This window comes from Apodemus sylvaticus, chromosome 5 (assembly GCF_947179515.1).
Source record: "Apodemus sylvaticus chromosome 5, mApoSyl1.1, whole genome shotgun sequence".
In the NCBI taxonomy this organism is placed as follows: domain Eukaryota; kingdom Metazoa; phylum Chordata; class Mammalia; order Rodentia; family Muridae; genus Apodemus; species Apodemus sylvaticus.
In genome coordinates this window covers 18,540,864-18,561,838 of record NC_067476.1, presented here as the reverse complement: position 1 = coordinate 18,561,838, position 20,975 = coordinate 18,540,864, and the positions used below count along the sequence as shown (strand labels likewise).

The 20,975-nt window shown below is 42.6% G+C and overlaps 1 protein-coding gene across 5 annotated transcripts in view; it reads left to right on the top strand.

Annotated features, from left to right (window-relative positions):
* The first annotated feature begins 5,939 nt into the window (after positions 1 to 5,939).
* Scai (suppressor of cancer cell invasion) overlaps positions 5,940 to 20,975 on the top strand; it is a 110,515-nt gene continuing 95,479 nt past the window's right edge. For 4 of the 5 annotated variants that reach the window (XR_007977818.1, XR_007977820.1, XM_052182430.1 and 1 more), the window contains exons 1-2: positions 5,970 to 6,094; positions 6,631 to 6,675. Coding sequence is in view for 2 of the 5 variants with exons in the window: in XM_052182430.1 (XP_052038390.1) it covers positions 6,042 to 6,094; positions 6,631 to 6,675 (98 nt within the window). In the remaining 3 variants the exon portion in view is untranslated. Of the gene's footprint in view, positions 6,095 to 6,630; positions 6,676 to 17,266; positions 17,386 to 20,975 lie in introns of all 5 variants that reach the window. The other variant, XM_052182431.1, reaches the window with a different exon arrangement.

Below are 20,975 nucleotides of genomic sequence, written 5' to 3'. Positions count from 1 at the left end.
TGCCCTCCTTGTTGTGTTTTTAAATTTTAGTTAAAAACTGATACAGCTATGAATTTGTACATTAAGATAATTGTACTGATCTTTTTTCAGAAATCTTGTATTTTTTAATAAAATAATCTTAAAACCAAGATAGGTTAAGTGTTAGAAATTTTAAACTTACATTGTTAGCTGAAAGTTACTTTTTCTTTCTTACTTTTTCTTTCTTTTTTTTTTCTTTTTCGTTTTCTTTGTTGAGTTTTTGACCCTTTGGTTGAGTTAAAAATTTCAATTAATATTCAATATTTTTTTAAAAAATCACTAAATTGTGCCTAAAGAACATGACTGCCATATTAATGTTTTTATTTCTATAGTATTAGAAAAAAACATTTAATACTTGTAGCGTTGATGTGCTGGTTTGATACCAGTTGAGTCGAATGTGCTCAGTCCAGTCCACACTCTGTCGTGAGTGTCCTCGAGTAACACATGTGCTTTTCAGTAGCAAGCATCCTCTCACTGTAACCCTTGACCTTAACTTTTACAAAGTATTCAGTTTTTAACTGCAATTTTAAAGGCTGAACAATCAGAACCCTTGTCTTTGTAAACTATAATCTGAAGCAGATTATTTAAAGTATGAGAAGAAACAGACTGTTCTCTTGTGAAGGTCTGTCATACCATATTTCAGCTTTGTGCTTGTAACTTGACTATCTAAAGGGTTGTGATGATCAGTTCTTGATATATAATTGTCCACTTAATAAGGACAAGTATATCATTATCTCTTATGACTGTAGTCATAGATGATTTGGGGATATACCATCTTATGAAATTGTTGGTATCCCTTTATAATTTCTTGTCATCCCAGGAAATCTGTGTGAAGCTGATTGATAAAGCACTTTAGCATCTGTTCAGGTAGTTTTTAAAACAACTTTTTCCCCTTCAGGATAAGAACTTCCAGGTTATCTAAAAATGCAATAAAGATCTTAATAGTCTAAGCTTCTTGGCAAGTAATCTTTCATCAGGGTTTCTTTTACTGAATGAGCACAATATTATTTTGATTTTATGTGTCCCCACCCACCCAGTTCCTTGTACAGTTTTTAATTGTGTAGCTCTATGAAAGAAGTGGCGGACATATTTGATGCACACACTTGAACTAATAGTGGATCAGTGGCTTTGTGTTACTACCCTAACCCCAGTGTAATTCAGGTGGAAAGGTATTTTTATCTCACAGGAATATGTAGCTATGTATTTTACTAATTGTGAAACACTGGAATTAATGATGCAGACAACTTGGTGTGGTGTTTGAACAGCTCTGCAGTATTTTTTTGTTCATGTTACCATAAGTTGTATTTAAGTACTTGCCCTCCACTGCTTTTAAGTTGTACCAGTAAAACCAGTAACTCCCAATCGCCTTTCCACTTCACACTCCTTAGCTTAGTTGATGTAGTTGTTTTCATTCTCCTTGTAATGTGACTTATTTTCAAGTCATGGTGTACTGCATTTGTTTGTCACTAGCTGGGCATGTGCCAATAATATTCTGTCCATTCCTTAACTGCCATCTCTGTTTTGCCTGACTATTCTTCCACTGATAATGGCTTTGGAGCATGGAAAAAGTAGTTTTTGCTATTAGACTTGCGAAGGAAAGAGAGAGTGAATGTATTGGACTTTGTAAGCCTGAAAAAGAATATTTGGATCCCTCTACTAAACAAGGGCTATGTATTATACAGAGTAATCTTGTGGGAGATAATTGCAAGCCAGAGATCTGTAGGCAAGGGAATCTGCTCCTCCCTGTATCTAGGCCGAATGTAAAATCCCTTCTGTTGTATCAATGGAGCTAAGAACTATTTTTATTTGCCTGTGATATACCTGGTTTCTAATAAAGCGTTCTAGGCTCCAGTAAGAACTGTCTACTCTGAATTGCCATCTTCTCCCTTTCTTCACTGGCTGATAGACTCCTGGCTAGCTTTCCATAGGTCAATGCTTCTCCCTGAAGAATCTCATTTCTTTAAATGTGTTCCCTTGTGCGTGATCCTAAAAAGCCTTCACTACATCTAATATACAACCTGTACCTGCTCCTATTCCATCTGGATGTCTAGAACTGTTGAAAGATTTTGGCATCTTAAATGCTGAGATTTGCTTTTGAAATAAGGTTCAAAATGTTCGTTGCATTTAAGATCTGTGTGTGTTTGCTCTGTGACCCCAGCCCTGGTGCTGGAAAATGCCTGTACTGTGAAAGCCTGCCATTGTCAGAAGTAAAATCACATTTGTCAGCTTCCAGAAAATTATGTACAGAGTTGAAGAGATTTAACTACAAGATTTATCTACAAGAATCCAAATTTTAAATGTCATTGTTTTTTAAATGCTAATGTTTGTAAAGCACCTTCAGTTCTTTGAGTGAACGGTGCTACATTCCCTCGGTGTCAATTAATAAAAAGATTATAGGAAGTTTGTGAAAAATAATTTTATCTAATACAGTCTATAGAATTCCCTGAGAAGAAGGTAGCATTTCATATAATTTATGTTTTCAAAGAAATGCTTGCTTTTTCACTTGGTTGCCTGACTGGTAAACAGAACTAACCCTTTTCCCCCTGCATTTGCCTATGGGCTAAGTGTTCCAGTTTCTTAAAAGCACTATTGATTGTTCCAACACAGAAACATTTGAAAAGTCCCTAGAACAATGCAAGCTTCCTTCATTGCATGAATATGTGCCTTTCTTATGAGAATAAGTTTGTGCTTAGATTACTAACATGCATTGTTTTAACTATGCAAATTTGTGTGTAGATTAAACAAAGTATGAGGTTTATACACAATTTCCTTTATATATTTTAACAAAAACATTTATTGTATAATATATGCCACTCGGTGAGTACCTAATAATGGTTCTCACATTTTGTATATAAGTGAGAGTGGAATATATATTTAAATCTATAATCAAACATTTTAGGCGGATGCTAACTAACCATATCCTATGTTGCAGTGCTGAGGAAGGAACTCATGGCCTTGGGGCTTTATGCATGCTAGGTAAGTGGTTTTCCAAGTGGACTTCCATGTGCTGGGATTTAAGGCATGCTCCACCATTCCCAGCCACGTCCTGCGGCGCCTTGCTGTGGACCTCTGCCTCCTCACTGCTTCCCCACTACCCAACATACATGAAGAAATGGGCTTGGAGAGAACCAGTAACTTGTCAAGGTCACATAGGAGAACTGGGACATGAACCCTGAGGGCACACCACAGGGACTGCTCCAGCCTTCTATTTTAAGCACTATTGGTTTTTGCAGCTGTATGACACTGAACAAATTGAATTCTCTGATCTTTTATTTCTGTTCTAAAAGGAATATAGTGAAGTTGATTATAGTATTAAAAATAGCACCCACAAAATTGCTGGTACTTGACCCAAAGCTGCTGTTTACTGAGGACCCAACCAAAACCAGTGTGATTAGGAAAAGGATCCCAGAGTGAAACATAATTACTAACAATATAGCTTTAAAAAAAAAAACAGTTTATTTGTCCTATGTGAATGAATGTTTTTTGCTTGCATTTATGTTATTTGCAGAGTTCAGAAGAGGGCATCAGATCCAGGATTAGGTATGACTGTGAGACACCATGTTGGAGCTAGGAACTGAACCCAGGTCCTCTGCAAGTAAATGTGCTCTTAACCACTAAGCCATCACTCCAGCCCCACAGCGTAGCCTTTTAAATACAAGGGATTTAAAAGAAGTGTTTGGTGCAGGAGGAGACATGAAATAGTGGGCTTCAGTAATAGAATATGCATATTTTCTATAAGAGCCCAGAAGCTGAGATTGTAGAACTTGGACATGACATGAAGTATTCATTATAGAAAGGCCCAACAACCAGGAGCAACAGTTCTGTAGACAAATTGGCTGTGCTTCAGAGAAGACTGACCAATCATGGAAAATGTTGGATATTAGGATTTTAGTAATATTTCAAGATTACCTCAGGGCTCCTCCCCCTGAAAATCCTTAATTTCTTCTTGCTGGACGGTTAAGGTGAGTGGAAATAGGATAAAATTGACGTGATTAGTGGTCCTAGAGTTAACATCATTTGGGAAGAACAGCAGATTTTTGATATTTTTCCTAGTCAAAGCTATTTTTAAAATCCTATAACAGCTGGAGAGATGGCTATGTAGTTAAGAAAACAGGCTACTCTTCCAGAGAAGGCTGGGGTTCATTTCCCAACACCCCCAACCCATAAATCACAACTTGTAACTCCAATCTCAGGAATGCTACATGGGCACCTGATACGTATGTGGCATACAAGCTACATGGAGGCAAGATACCCATACACACAAATACAAATTTTAAGTTTCCATAACATCTAGAAATGCAGTTCTGAAGGAGCGCATGCTGGGCGTCCTAGGCTACATCCTCAGCAGTGGGCCAGCAAGGTCGTTTAACAGATTCAGGTGCTTGCCACCCATTGACCTGGTTTTGATTCTCCAGTACCCACATGAAGGAAGGGGTTCCACAAGCTGTCGTCTGGCCTCCTAAATGTCCTAGCATTCATTCACAGGATTCATATTCTTCCCCTTCCTCTCCTATCTTCCTTTTACTCCCTCCTTCTCCCTTTCATAAATTCAACAGTGCAAAAATAGAATCCTCCTACAACTTGGCAGCATCCCATTATTTCATAAGAGGAAGACAATTCCAGCATTGAAGATAGATGCAAGGTGAATAATAAGATAAAGGAGAACCCCTTGGACCAAATTATTATTGATAGTATCTCAATATTTGGGATACTATCCATTTATGGAGATTTGTGAGATATTCCTCATGCATTTTTATTTGCTATTGTGTGCAGGTGTGTGTATGCCATGTGCGTGTGGAGGTCAGAGTCTTTGAAAGCATTCCTCTGTGGGTTCGAGGACAAGCCACAATGTCGGGCTTGAACTGCAAGCACCTTTTACTCTGCTAAGCCATATATCTGCCACTACACTGTTGGTGTGGTTTTAAAAAAAAAAAATATGCTCTAATAAAATAAAAATGGCTCAAGAGAAAGCTTTATGCCTTCTCCCAAAAGGAAGAAATGAACTTAGAATCTGCCAGACAGATTTGCATAAATCTTAAGAATTATATCCTTCAGATGCATTACATGTACATCTGCTATATTTTGAAAGACAGTTCTTTGTTAGAGCAGAGTAGAAAAGGTTACTAGTATTAATTGTACTTACATGATGGTAGTTTTGCATGCTTAGGTCTGTCAAAAATGCAGTGAAATTTTATACCAAACAATGATTAACTGGTTAGATTTTTGAATCATCTGCATAGGCACAGAATGGCTAGCTTATACAAGAAGTAGTTCTTTTTAGGCTTTTCAAAATGGAATACATTCCATTGTGGTTATTGTAATTGGTTCTTTTTGCAATGCTGTTTCTTTTTTTCGCGGTAATTAAAGAAATTCTGCTTTCTTAAAAGGTTGCACCCAAGCTTAGAATCTTTCCTGCAGCCAAACTGCTGGATTCCAATTTGAGATCGAGTCCTTTTTGAAGGGTAACACTAAGCCGCAGGGAGTGCATTCGAGGTGACTCAGAAGACTAATAAAGAGAGCTGCTTTGCCCTCGAACTTCTGAATGTATCTGGAGAAAGTGCAGTGCTTGATTTTGGTTCTGGAGCGGTGCGGAGGCAGAGGAATTAGCAGGTGTCTGGGAGGTGTCTGGGATGCCGGATGCTAGCCAAGGATAACCTGCAGGCAGGTGTCTGGCGCTGGAGATGTAAATCCCCCTTTCGGACACACGGAGGCGCTCAGGGCTCCTCCCGCTCTGCTAGCAGTGTTTAAGGCACCTCTGCCGCCACCTGCAGTCTCAACCAAACCTCGGGGTGGGCCGCGCGGGACGTGACGACCTAAGCGCCCAATCGGCGTTCGGGTTTTCGGATACCCTGCCGTTGTGGCCAATAGAAATGGAGGAGGGGCGGGCCCGGGCCCCGCGGCAAGCCTGGCCGAGGCGCGAGGCCCTCCTCCCGTCTCTCCACCTACTCCAGCCTCCGCTGCTTCAGCTTCCCGAGCGAGCCCTGCGGCCGCCGGAGCATCTCCCGCGGCGGAGCAGGAGCCGGATGGTCAGAGGAGCCCGGCAGTCCCAGCAGCCGCGGAGTCGCCTGGCCCCCAGGTGGGGTGGACTGCGTTGCGAGGCGGAGGCTTAGGGGCGAGGGGCCCAGAAAGCGGGCCTGGGGGTGGCGGCCGTGGTGTCGAGCGGCCGAGCCCCGAAGGGGCGGGGGTACAGGCACTCAGCATCTTGGGGGCGCCAAGGGAGAGCAGCTCATGGGGCGGGGAGCCAGGGCGCGCTCCCCACCGGGGAGCCAAGGAATGCGGGGAGCTGGGTCTGAGGGGCGGGGCCGGGTCTGAGGGGATCTAGGGGGGCCTGCGGCTCTGGGCAGACAATGAGGCCGACCGGGGGTGGGGGAGCTGGGGGAGCCGAACATTTGGGGCAGGGAATCGAGAGCATTCGGGGGCCAGGGAGACCCGGGTCGCTTGGTCATGGGAGGGAAGGGAGCCCTGCTTGAGGGGTGTTTGTAAGGTCACGGGTAGGCAGAGCCAACCTGTGGTCGGCCTGTGGCCCCCGAGGGTGGTACCTGGAGTGCCCCATGGCAAGGCAAGCGGAGGGTGTGTTGTCTTAGTTACGGGTCTCATTTGTTTGGTCTGTAGACTGTCTGGCACAGTGGAGAAACCACCTCGAAAACGGAAAAGCAGGTAAGGCAAAATGCCTTCCTCTCTAGCTTCGTGTTTTTCTGTTTGCTTGGCTGCCCCTGTGCTGCATAATTACGTGGTGAGTAGATAAGTTTCTTATTTAGGTCCCTTTTTTAGTAAATTTGACAGCATGGAAGGTATTCCCTTTGAGAACTTCAAATTACCACCCCCACCCCCACCCCTTTCAGGTATAGGATACAGGGAAACGGAAAACGTTAAGAAAGCCTCACTTTCGACTTTAGTCATAATTTCAACTTTGGCGTCTCTAACGGAGATCGTCATTGAACAGCTACGGTGTGCCAAGCGTTGTATGCAAATTCTCTGTATTATTTTCTGTGACAGCTTTGCAGAACTATAGAGTAGCCAATACTTAGCAAACAAAGATCCCACATCTAATAAATGATAGAACCAGGATTTGAATCCAGACTGTCCGGCCGCAAAGTTTATGCTCTTTATACTGCAATGCTTCTAATACATATACGGTTGAAAGTAGCCCCACCCCCGCTTTCCGTTTTTCTTTTTAAAGTCTGATAACCTGAAATGGTTAATAGGAAAATAGTACCTAAGGACTTCCATAGACTGCAGACAACTGATTTTTTTTTACTTAGGTAATGAAGGAGAATATTCATCCCACAAATATGTTTTAGTGTATTTCATTTGTCAGATACTACAGCACAATTTTATTTAATTATTTGAAGATTTCCTTTTTTAACCTATATTGGAATTGAGAAAGTAAGCTACAATAATGAGGTCGTGGCTAGTAGCACCATTCTCTGTAGCACTAATACTTTGGACGTTAATATCCAGAGAAGCTCAACCGTAAACGCCAATGCCAGTGGTAGGAGTGGGCAGTAACCAAATAGCTTCCTACTTTCTAGGCCTACATGTCTGCTCCCAGACTCACAGAGAGCTACTGAGCGCCCACAAGGTTGGCTTGCACACCTGAGGAACTGAATCTTTTGTAGATGGGTATGTGGGTTGGTTTTTTTGTGTGTTTGTGTATGCAGGTGAGTGTGTGTGTGTGTGTGTGTGTGCAGGTGAATGCACATATATGCATGTCCATGTGAAACACACAGCAGTCTACTTTTGTGTCTGGAGGCAGGCCCTGTCACTGGGACCTGAGGCTCACCATTTGGCTAAGTTAACTAGTCAGCCAGTAAGTCCCTGGATCTTTCTGCCTGTCTTTACCTCAGTACTGTCAATTTTCAATGTAATTTTTTTAAAAAAATTTACATATGTTTTCCCATTTTGTATATGTATGTGAGTGTAGACACTGCATGTGGAGGTCAGAGAATAATTTACAACAGCACAAAAATATGAATGTGAGGGTCTCACTGTAAATTTTAATGATTTCCTGGTAGGACAATAAGATGTATTGGAGTAAATAAGCTTAAATCTTTACATTTCTTTAGTGTGTGTGTGCATATATGTGTGTGTGCATGAGCATGCATGCACGAGCATAGAAGGCAGGAACAGTTTGCAGGAGTCAGTTCTTTGATCACATGGGTCTCAGGGATTGAGCTCAGGATATCAGACATGGCAGCAAGTGTCTGTCCACTGAGTTGTTCTGCTACATTAAGTAATTTTTGTTACTGCTGAAGTTATTTTCATGACAGGCAGAACTCTAGTTACTGCTTAGCCTTTGCTTCTGTGTAGACTGTGCAGGAAACCAGGATTCCTGTGGTCTCAAGTGTGAGTATGTTTGTCCCTCCCCGCCCCCCAAGTCTCTGTCCTGCCACCAATAGTGGTGAGTCTACTACATACACACATATGTACATACATACATGCACACACACAAACAGAAACTTTTATTTTTAACTTTTTTCTAGTGGTGGTAATTAGAAAATAAAACCATTTCAAGGCTGTATTGTTTATTTTTATAATGGCCATAGTTTATTTCTCAGTGACCCCCCTGTCAGACCCTGGGGTCGCTGAGTACCACGTGGCTGGGCTCCGCCTCTGCTCTTCAGTCTGTTTACTGCGCTTTGCCCTGATCATTCATTTCTCATGTAGGAGCTCCATGTGTTTCCTCCTCGTTGTTGAACATAATTCAGAATTCTTTTAGCCTAACTGTAGCAACTGAGGGCTGTCTGTTTCCCTTCTGCCTCCCTTTCTAGCCACTGGTTAGTGCTGTAGCCATAGAAATTCTCTTTGACGGACCTGCCATCTGGTGACCCTAGATGAGTGAATTGCTGAATGTGTATTGTGTTGGCCGTTTCCAGAATGTTTCTTCTCTTTAACTTTTATACATGATTACCCTTTCTTTCTGCACCTTTCTTTGAAACTTGGTGCATGCATCACAGACTCAGTGAGGTTTTCTCCGCTCACTTCCCCCTCCCTGTGCTCTCCTCTTTTGCTCCCAGATTTTCCTGTGGTGATTCTGGTGGAATGTGAATCCACCTCTTGTCGCATGCGTGTTGTAAGCTCATAAGCTATATGGCTAAAATACTGTGCAACAATGTTCACTCTGTACATATTTCCCAACCCGTCCCCTGTGTCTTCGCCTACACAGTTCTGTGTAACATACAAAGATCCTTTCCCTTATGCGTTGTCTTGCTTGGCATGCGGGAAGCCTTGAGCTTAATCCTTAATACCAGTATAGGTGGGAATAGGATCCTTTCTGAGCCTGTAGGGAGGTGGGGGGGAGAAAATTAGTTCAACAGGCTGATGGGCACAGAGTCCCTGGTCCAGTGATTACCACAGCGCTTTCTGAACACAGGGAGTTCCAGGTGAAAAAGAACTCCTGAAATCCAGTCCACCATGTCCATTCTCGGTGCCTGTAGAGTCCAGAGAAGGGCTTTGGATCTGGTGGAGTTTGGACAGCTGTGAACTGCCGAGTGGTGCTGGGAATTGAACCTGGGTCCTTGGGAAGAACACTTTTTTTTTTTTAAGATTTATTTATTTATTTTATGTATATGAGTACACTGTAGCTGTATAGATGATTGTGAGCCATGATGTGGTTGCTGGGAATTGAACTCAGGACCTCTGCTCGCCCCGGCCCAAAGATTTATTTATTATTATATGTAAGTACACTGTAGCTACCTTCAGACACTCCAAAAGAGGGTGTCAGATCTCATTACTGATGGTTGTGAGCCACCATGTGGTTGCTGGGATTTGAACTCAGGACCTTCGGAAGAGCAGTCAGTGCTCTCACCTCTCCAGCCCCCAGTCAGTGCTCTTAACTACACATCTCCCCATCCCACCTTTCTTTAGTTTTTATTAATTCTTCAGAATTTTGAACAGTGCATTTTAATCATACTCAACCACTCTCAGCCCTCTTTCTCCCAGACCACCCAGCTTTGTATCTACTTGCCTGTCTGGTTACTTTTTATTTTTCCCCAAGTGCAGTTTATGCTGCTGTATACTCTTTGGGCCTGTGGCCTTCACTGGAGGGTGGTTTATTTACCAGAAGCTGCAGCCTTAAAGAAAACTACTCCCTCTAACAGCAATCAACTGCCAAGAGCTCCTTCGGCAGGCGCAGGACTTAGTGTTTATCTACATTTTCTGTGCTGGAATTTTATCTGGCCTGAGCACATTCAGGTCTTGTGCATACTGCCTTAACCAGTTCAGGTGTGCAACTGTCCCCTACCCAAGGCTCAAGGTCCATGGCAAAAGAGGACACAAAAAGTAGTAAGGGCCATAATAATAGATGACCACAAGGAAACTCAGGATACAGCAGGGCAGTTCTCGAGTTTTAAAAATTAGTTTATTTTTATGTGTATGAGTGTTTTCCAGCATGTGTGTATATGTCCACATGAGTGCCTGGTACTAGAGGTCAGAAGAGTTCATTGGATCCCTGAGTTACAGATGGTTATGAGCAACCATGTGGGTACACAGGATGGAACTTTAGTCCTCTGCAAGAGCACTAAGTGTTCTTAGCCACTTAGTCATGTCTTCAGCCCCACCCCACTCCTTTTTAAGACACATATAGTTGAGAGAATTGTAAATCAATTAAGCCAAAGACTATTTGAGAGAAAAGGAATAAAATTAAATCTGTAGCTCTGGGTTGGCTATACATTTTCTGGAGTAAAGTGAGTAAAGAAATTAATCTTCCAGATCAGTGATGTCTAACATTAAACATAAATTGCTCAAGGGAAGCACTTTTTCTTTTCTTTTTTTGACAGGAAGGCCTAAGATGGATTTTGCTTACTGGTTTGGGACATTAGCTTTTCTTGAGGACCTATGGGGGTGGGGATGGGGTCAGTAAATATAATTCTTTTACTATAGCTTTAGAGATTAAGCCCAGGACCTTGTGCATACTGCAAGGGTCTTATGTACTTATATATTGCAGACTGACCTGACCTCAAACCAGTGGGAGCTGAGGATAACCTTGAACTTCTGATCCTTTTTTTTTTTTTTTTGCATCCATCTTCTAAATGCTAGGATTTCGTGAATGTCTAGCCATCCCAGTGTATATAGTATAGTGGCTTGAACCCAAAGCTTCATACATGCTAGATACGCATTCTACCACCTGAACTGTGTCCCCAGCCCTCCATAATGAGTTTTTAAGGATTATCCCTCAGGGCTAGAGAGGTGGCTCAGCGGTTAAGAGCACTGACTGCTCTTCCGAAGGTCCTGAGTTCAATTCCCAGCAACCACATGGTGGTTCACGACCATCCATAACAAGATCTGACTCCCTGGAGTGTCTGAAGACAGCTACAGTGTACTTACATATAATAAATAAATAAATCTTTAAAAAAAAATTAACCCTCGGAATGCTTTTTAGTCTAAGCTGAACAGTATCCAAAGGCACCTGCTGATCTACTGTTGTTTTTAACAGTGGGTGGGTTAGACTGAAAGATTCCAATTTGAAATATTGATCTCTCTGGTTTTGAAAAATGATGAGTTAAATATATCTGTTAGTAATGTTTTGCTTATGAGATAGAGAATTCTTTCAATCCTGTATAGAACAAAGTCCAACTTGTATTGGTAGAATTCACATTGCTGAAATCAAGTCAGATGTTAAATCTCAGCACGATTGATTGATTGATTGATTGATTGATAGACAGACAGACAGACAGATAACTATATACATACATACAATAAGAACCATATTTAGATGATTTTTGATAGCTTTTACCCTTTTACCTTTTTTTTTTTTGGTTCTTTTTTTTTTTTTTTGGTTTTTTTTTTTTTTTTCCGAGACAGGGTTTCTCTGTGTAGCCCTGGCTGTCCTGGAACTCACTCTGTAGACCAGGCTGTCCTTGAACTCAGAAATCCACCTGCCCCTGCCTCCCAAGTGCTGGGATTAGGTTTTTTACATTTTAATTTACAGCAAAGGAAACCAGGCATTTTAATGATGTAATTTTTTATTAGATATATTCTTTATTTACATTCCAAATGTTGTCCCCTTTCCTGGTCACCCCTCCCCCACAAAAATTCCATAAGCCATCTCCCCTCCCCCTGTTCTCCAATCAGCCTTCTCCCACTTCCCCCTCCTGGTATTCCCCTACACTGCGACATTGAGCCTTTCCAGGACCAAGGGCCTCTCCTCCCTTTGATGTCTAACAAGGCCATCCTCTGCTGCTGCCTATGCATCTGAAGCCATAGGTAACCCCATGTGTTGATGGTTTTGTCCCTGGGAGCTCTGGGAGTACTAGGTGGCTCATATTGTTGTTCCTCCTATTAAAATTACATTTATTTGTGTGTGTGTGTGTGTGTGTGCAAACCCCTTCAGTTCCTTGGGTTCTTTCTCTAGCTCCTCCATTGGGGACCCTGTGCTCAGTTCAGTGACTGGCTGAGAGTGCCCTCCTCTGTATTTGTCATGCACTTGCAGATCCTCCCAGGTGACAGCTGTATCCAGCTCCAGTCAGCAAGCACTTGTGGGCATTGATAATAGTGTCTGGGTTTTGTAACTGTATATGGGATGGATCACTAGGTGGGGTAGTCTCTGGATGGTCTTTCCCTCAGTCTCTGCTCCACATTTTGTCTCTGTATCTCCTTCTGTGGGTATTTTGTTCCCTCTTCTAAGAAGGACCAGAGGGTCCATACTTTGTTCTTCTTCCTTCTTGGACATCATTTGATATGTACAAAGGATCATGGGTATTCCAAGCTTCTGGGCTAATATTATCGGTGAGCGCATACCATGTGTATTCTTTTGTGATTGGGTTACCTCACTTAGGATGATATTTTCCAGTTCCAACCATTTGCCTAAGAATTTCATGAATCCATTGTTTTTAATAGCTGAGAGGTATTCCATTGTGTAAATATACCACATCTTCTGTATCCATTCCTCCATTGAGGGTCTTCTGAGTTCTTTCCAGCTTCTGGCTATTATAAATAAGGCTGTTATGAACACAGTAAAGCATGTGTCCAAATTACATGCTAGAGAATCCTCTGGGTATATACCCAGGAGTAGTATAACAGGGTCCTCTGGTGCCCAGTTTTCTGAGAAACCGCCAAACTGATTTCCAGAGTGGTTGTACCAGCTTGCAATCCCACCAGCAGTGGAGGAGTGTTCCTCTTTCTTCACTTGATGTAATTTTAAAAATTACATTTATTTGGGGGGGGGGGTGCGCGCGCGCATGTATGTAGCATGGTGTGAATGTGGAGGTCAGAGGAAAATTTGGGGTGGTTGGTTCTTTCCTTCCACCGCTTATGTCTGGAGAATCAAACTCCAGTCATCAGGTTTGGCAGCAAGTCAACCATTTCACTGGCCCAAAAGATGCCTGTGTTACTTGAATTATTTAGAATATCCTGTGACTCTTGTCTTAGGATTTATTTTATTTGTGTGTACATGTGCATACACATGCTCACATGCAGGTTAGCAACCATGTAGGCTAGAAGAGGGCATTGGATTCTCTGGAACACGCAGAGTGAATGAGCTGAGAACTAACTCAGATCCTCTGGAAGAGCTATAAGAGATGCTGAGACATCTCTACAGCCTTGGTATCTGTAATTTGTTTAAGATACAAATTGGAATACTATTGGATTGCTTTTTAATTCCAGGTTCTTGAGATATAGACAGTGATATATGGCCATCCTGGGAAAAACTCTTATTAATGGGGGGAACACACTGTAATATGAAATAATATAATGATTTTGTTTATACAAAGGATTTTTAGTAACTCTGCTTACTGGTAGTGAAGGAAGATTCCATATATTTGTAGGCCCTGAAGGTCTGGAAGACTAATTTTGGTGATAGTGTGACTGCTGGAATAACAGAGATAATCCTAGATAAAAGCAATGCTTCTCAACTGCTAATGGTTTGGATCTAAAATGTCCCCTAGAGCTTCATGTGTTGAAGGCTTGGTCCCCAGAGTAGCACCGTTGAGAAGGTGAGAGACAGAGTGAGTGACTGGATCATGAGGACTCTGACTTCCTCACTAGGTTAATCCCTTGGTGCATTCATGAATTGATGCACTATTAGCATGGGTCTGGACTAGCAGAAGGGAACGGGCCCTTTAGGAGCCTATATCTTGTTCCTAGCTAACCCTAACACATCAAGTAAAGGAGATTTTTGTTTCTTAAAGAACATTTGGCAGAGTCTGGAGACATTTGGTTGTAAGAGCTTTGGGTGTCTAGTGGGTGGGAGAATGCTGCTACATATTCTACAGTGCCCTGGCAGCTGCCTCAGTTACCTAGCTCAAATATCAGCAGTGTTTACATGCCTGTAATGCCAGGCCTCAGAGGTTGAGGAAGGAGAATTGAAGGGTCAAGATCAGCTTGGCTGTATATACACAGTTCCTATATTTAAACAATAAAACATTTTTACAAAGTCAATGCTGAGACTAAGAAATTCTGAACTAAAATTTGAATTTTAGTGCTTTTAAGTAATAGCTTTGAGCACTTGAACAAAGCTAACCTCTGATTTTGCTTTCTCTTTCTTTCCTTTTTTATTTATTTTTAATAGGATCCAGCTAGATAGTCCAGGTTAGTCTTGAACTTTTTGTTGTGTTTTTGAGATGGGCTCTCTATGTAGCACTGTCTGTCCTAGAACTCATTATGTAGACCAAGCTGGTCTTGAACTTGAAGTGATCTGCTTTCCCTGCCTCCTGAGTGCTGGGATCCAAGACATGTGCCACCATATCCAGCTCTGGTTTGAGCTTTTGACCTTCTCACCTCAGCCTTCAGAATGTTGGAGGTAAAGATGTATACGGCAGGAGCTATTAAAAAGGAATGCCCCGTGTCTTAGTCAGGCTTTCTATTCCTGCACAAACATCATGACCAAGAAGCAAGTTGGGGAGGAAAGGGTTTGTTGAGCTTACACTTCCACGTTGCAGTTCATCACTAAAGGAAGTCAGGACTGGAACTCAAGCAGGTCAGGAAGCAGGAGCTGATGCAGAGGCCATGGAGAGATGTTGCTTACTGGCTTGCTTCCCCTGGCTTGCTTCTCTTGGCTTGCTCAGCCTGCTCTCTTATAGAACCCAAGAATACCAGCCCAGGGATGGTTCCACCCACAAGGGTCCTCTCCCCTTGATCACTAATTGAGAAAATGCCTCACAGTTGGATCTCATGGAGGCACTTCCCCAACTGAAACTCCTTTCTCTGTGATCACTCCAGCCTGTGTTGACACACGAAACTAGCCAGTACAATTGACCCCTTGTCAACTTGACACACAAACACATCACTATTAAGCCTCAACCCTTACTTTCTTATTCATCCCCAAGATCTAAATTACTTTAAAAGTCCACAGTCTTTACACATTAAAAGTTCAATCACTTCAAAATGTCCAATATCTTTAAAATTCAAAGTCTTTTAAAAATTCAGTCTCTCAATTGTGGGCTCCACTAAAATACTCTCTTCCTTCAAGAGGGAAATATATCAGGGCACAGTCACAACCAAAAGCAAAACTCAAACTCCAATGGTTCAATGTCTGGGATCCAACTAACGATCTTCCGGGTTCCTCCAAGGGCTTGGGTCACTTCTCCAGCTCTGCCCTTTGTAGCACACAGCTTGTCTTCTAGGCTCCAGCTGCCTGTACTCCGCTGCTGCTGTTGTTCTTGGTGGTCATCTCATGGCACTGGCATCTCCAAAACACTGCTGACTTCTACTGTAATTAGGCTTCACCAATAGCCTCTCATAGGCTCTTTTCATGGTGACAAGCCTCTGCTCCTATGCATGACCCCTTCAAGTCCTGGGTCATCAATTGCAACTGAGGCTGCACCTTCACCAATGGCCTTCCGTGGCCTCTCACTGTGCCAAGAGCCTCAGCTGCTCTTCATGACCCCTTCATGCCTTCAAAACCAGTACCATCTGAGTGACTCTTACACAGTACCAAGTCCAGCCACAGCACAAACTACATCTGTGGCTATCTCTGGAACACAGTCTCTGTGCTCTCAGAAAACACTTCCCAGAAGATTTCACCTCAGTGATGCTGGTTTCTTCTTAATCACTGCTAGTTTCTTAGCTCCAGCTAACCAGCATCAGTAGTCCCAGTAACACAAAGGTTTGCTTTAGTGGTTCTGGTATCTTGTTACTCACAGCTGATTCTTCAGCCCCAGCTAACCAAAACCACAGAATCTTCACAATCAAAACATAGCCACTGTAAGAGTCTTTAATCTTCCCTCTGAAATTTCACAAACCAGGCCTCCATCTTTTGCATGTTCTTAACATTGTCTTCCAAGCTCCTACAGAACTTTCCACCGAGCTCTTAATATTCTAATGGCTTTTCTAGCTCAAAGTTCAAAGTCCTTCCACAGTCCTCCCCAAAACATGGTCAGGTTGTCACAGGAATACTCCACTCCTGGTACCAATTTGTCTTAGTCAGGGTTTCTATTCCTGCACAAACATCATGACCAAGAAGCAAGTTGGGGAAGAAAGGGTTTATTCAGCTTACACTTCCACGTTGCAGTTCATCACTAAAGGAAGTCAGGACTGGAACTCAAGCAGGTCAGGAAGCAGGAGCTGATGCAGAGGCCATGGAGGGATGTTTCTTACTGGCTTGCTTCCTCTGGCTTGCTCAGCCTGCTCTCTTATAGAACCCAAGGCTACCAGCCCAAAGGTGGTACCACCCACAAGCGACCCTCCCCACTTGATCACTAATTGAGAAAATGCCTCACATCTGGATCTCATGGAGGCACTTCCCCAACTGAAGCTCCTTTCTCTGTGATAACTCCAACCTGTGTCAAGTTGACACACAAACCCAGCCAGCACACCCCGGTAACTCCCTGAGGTGCCTGACCACAATCCTGCCATCTGCCGATCGATCTGCCATCCTAACAGTGGAGAGCCCTTGAGCTCTGTCCAGCCTCAGGTCTCCTGTGCCAGCCAGTGAGCTAACTGTCTCTCCAAAGGGGATCCCAGGCTACCAGCAGGGTTCCACACAATTGCCACACTCCCCACCATCTGTCAACTCATCACCCAATAACCGGGAAAAGCAGGACTCTTAATCTTAATTAGCCAATTAGATTTATAGATATTATCAACACAGTTACAAGATGTCAATACAGTAAAAGCCTCACGCCAATATTTCTAACCTTATAAAAACACACAGAAAAAGGTCAGATTTTATCCTGGTTCTCTGACCTGAAACCGGGACCTCTCCCTCTCGAGGGCCCCCCTCTCTCCTACTCCTTCCACTGCCCTAATGTGATTGGACATGGAAAATACTGTAACAGATGTACACTACTATGCCTGAACTTTTATGTTGCAGAGGACCCAAGTTCAATTCCCAGCACCCATATGGTGGTCAGTATCATCAGTATCTCCATCTCCAGTCCTTGTTCTGGCCCCCACAGACACCAGGCACACACAGATATGCATAAAAATAACGTAAGTTTTTTTTGTCTTTTTTTTTTTTTTAAGAAAGTCTGTTTTATGTGGGTTACAGCAAGGTTATGAAAACCCTATTACAGGTTTCAGACATTATTTGAAGACATTCTTGTTTTGACCTCGTATAAGCAGACAGTATGTAAAGAACAAATTATGCTAAGTCAGACATAAGAGTAGGCTATGACTTGTACTGGCTGGTTTTATGTATCAACTTGACACAAGCTGGAGTTATCACAGAGAAGTGAGGAAATGCCTCCATGAGATCCAGCTGTAAGGCATATTCTCAATTAGTGATCAAGGGGGAGAGCCCCTTGTAGGTGGTACCATCCCTGGGCTGGTGCTCTTGGGTTCTATAAGAGGCAAGCAGAGCAAGCCAGGAGAGCCAAGCCAGTAAGAAACATTCCTCCATGGCCTCTGCATCAGCTCCTGCTTCCTGACCTGCTCGAGTTCCAGTCCTGACCTCCTTTGGTGATGAACAGCAGTGTGGACAAGTAAGCTGAATAAACCTTTTCCTCCCCAACTTGCTTCTTGGTCATGATGTTTGGGCAGGAATAGAAACCCTGACTAAGACAACTTTCAAAAGGATAGATAGACAAAGATAATTTGACTGTGGTCTATAACAGTCTTAACTCTCTATTGTAGCAGTGAGTTACAATAGAGGGGGATTGCACTCCCTCACCCACCCAGGAGCAATCTTTGGATCTGCAAATGAAAGACACATTAGCTGATTTTTAAAATGCCTTGGCAACCTCAAAATCTGGACATTTCTAAGCCTTCCCCTGCTACCCCAGGGCCAATTGGGGAAATGGCCAGTAGCCACCCACCCAAAATTCTCACATGGATCATTGGCTTTCTCTGTCCTGTGCTCACTCTCTCTCACTCATCTCTCTCTCACTCCCTTCCTCCTTCTCCCCCCCCCCAAAAAAAATCTCTTAAGTGCCCAGCCATTGACTTGGCTGTTGGCATCTTTTCTAATGGATCAAAAACCAATGAAGACAAGGACCTTTAGTGTTTGGACACAGATTCCCAATTGAATCAAAACATTAGAACCCATCTCCAATACTCTACAGTCAAATAGTTAAGTCATTTGGTCTTGTATAATTTTTAACACAGGTTCAGCTTTTCATTTTTTCTTTGGACTTTGCTTAGGACTTTCGGATTAAGTCTGTCTTTGTTTTAACATATGCTTCGAGTAAATGCGTACTTATTATTTACTTACTAACTAAAGGTGGATCTGGGACTAACCTAGAAATGCAATGGCTCCTTTAAGAGAGCCTGCTCTTTGCTCCTGGGACTTCCACCTTTCCCCAGCTCAAACCCAGTGCCCTTTGGGGCCAGAAGAGGGTGTCAGATCACATAAAACTGTAACTTTAGAAGGGTGTGAGCCACACAGTGTGGATGCTGGGAGCTAAGCCTCGGTCCTCTACAAGAGCAAGTGTTCCCTGCTGCTGAACCATCTCCTCCGCCCTGAAAAATACTAAGGTTTGGTTAGTCAGCTTATTTGGAAGTTTCTTTGAAACCACCAGGATTCATACATGGGTTAGAGCAGTATTTAAGCATATAGAAAATATTAATCTTAGCAAAACCAGGTAACTAATACACGTTAATAGTATTTTATTCTAATAATAAATTTGTATCAATTAAATTCTTATCTTCTTGTGCCCCTGTTCTACTATACTGATGAGAAATTGAATCTCGTTACTAATGATGCATTAAGTATCTTTTGTTAGGATTATATAAGAACTTGAGGAGCCATGCGCAACCAAAGGAAAGGGAGAAGGATAGTTTTTAGTGTGTGGAGCTACAGTTTGAATCTTGAGTGTATCTCCAAAGTCTCTGGTGAAGATTTGTTTCTTTGTGTGTGTGTGTGTGTGTGTGTGTGTGTGTGTTTTGGATTTGGTTTTTTTGAGACAGGGTTTCTCTGTGTAGCCCTGGCTGTCCTGGAACTCACTCTGTAGACCAAGCTGGCCTCGAACTCAGAAATCCACCTGCCTCTGCCTCCCAGAGTGCTGGGATTACAGGCGTGTGCCACCATGCCTGGCTGAAGTTTTGTTTCTTATATAGGTGATGGAACCATAGAAAATGTAACTTAGAGTAAGTTACATAAGAGGAAGTCCCTGTAGGGGACATTGGTATTTATAGCCCTTCCCTTTCTCTTTGCTTCCTGGTCATGTGAGATGAGTATATACTCCTGTCGTGATATTCTGTGCTGCAACAGGCCCAAAATGAATAAAGCCATGTAACCATGGTCTGAATTCCTCTCCCTCTCCCTCTCTATCTCTATCTCTGTCTCTCTGTCTGTCTGTCTGTCTCTCTCCCTCTCTGATACACACAAGCCATAGATCAAAGTAAATGTTTTCTCCTTTTCAATTAAAATTTGGAGTTTTTTTGTAATTTTAGAAGGGTGGTAGAATGCTTGACTAGCATAGGTCTTTGGAGTTTAATGTCTCTGATGGCTATGGGCAGCCTCAAGACACAAGATCCTATGGGTTGTGCCTGGAAATTTTGGAGTCTGGATTTTAGCTTTCTTTGCTCATTTCCCCCTGAGAGTGTGCTGTTTGTCTAAGACACCACTGGGAAGTATGGTTTTAGACCCACTCTTCTTATGGCGTCTCTAAGGAATCCCTGCACCTCCCTGATAACTTCACCTTATACTTCATACCCCAGCCTGGCCTATATCCATAGTGTAGGGATTAGAGTTGTGACAAACAGGCCTGGCACCCCCCCCCCCTTTCTCTGAGCACAATGTCCTCAAGGAATTAACATTATCAGGAAGCAAACATAAGCCTCTCTTGGGGAAAAAAAAGAGAGAGAGAGAGATTTGGGGATTGATGAATATGGTGAGAATAAAGTTAAAATGAATGCATTGGTGTCTTTTCTTGTTACTATTTTTATATACTTTTTAAAGTTTTATTTGTGTGTGTGTGTGTGTGTGTGTGTATTGCCTGCATGTATATCAGCACCTACATGTATGAATGGTGCCTAGAAAGGCTGGAAAGTGTTGGATCACCTAGAACTGGAGTTACAGATACTTTTTAACCACTGCATAGGTCCTGGCAATCAAACTTGGGTCCTCTAGAAGAGCAGCTAGTTTTAACTGTTGAACCATCTCTATAACCCTCCCCTTGTTGATGACTTTATCCATTTTTTTGTTGTTTGTTTATTTGGCTTTGGTTTTGTTTTGTTTTAAGATAAGATACTGCTTTGTTGCCATAGTCTTAAACTCATCAGCTCTTTGGGTTCTGCCTCACCCTCCAGAGAAGCTAGGATATAGAAGAGCACCACTATGCCTAGTTTAGCTTCTATTTTCCTTGGATTCTATAGGTCTCTCTGGTCATTTTTATAGACTCTTTAAAAAAAAAAAATGTTTTGTGTGTAGAGTATTTGTCAGGCCTGGAATTAAAGTTACAAATGAGTGAGCTGCCATGTGGGAACTGAACTCAGGACCTTTAGAAAAGCAGCCAGTGTTCTTAATTGCTGAGCCATCTTACCAGCTCCTCGGTTTTAGTTGGGGTTTTAGTGCTGTGAAGAGACACCATGACTGGAGCAACTATTATAAAGGAAAACATTTAATTGGGGCTGGCTTACGG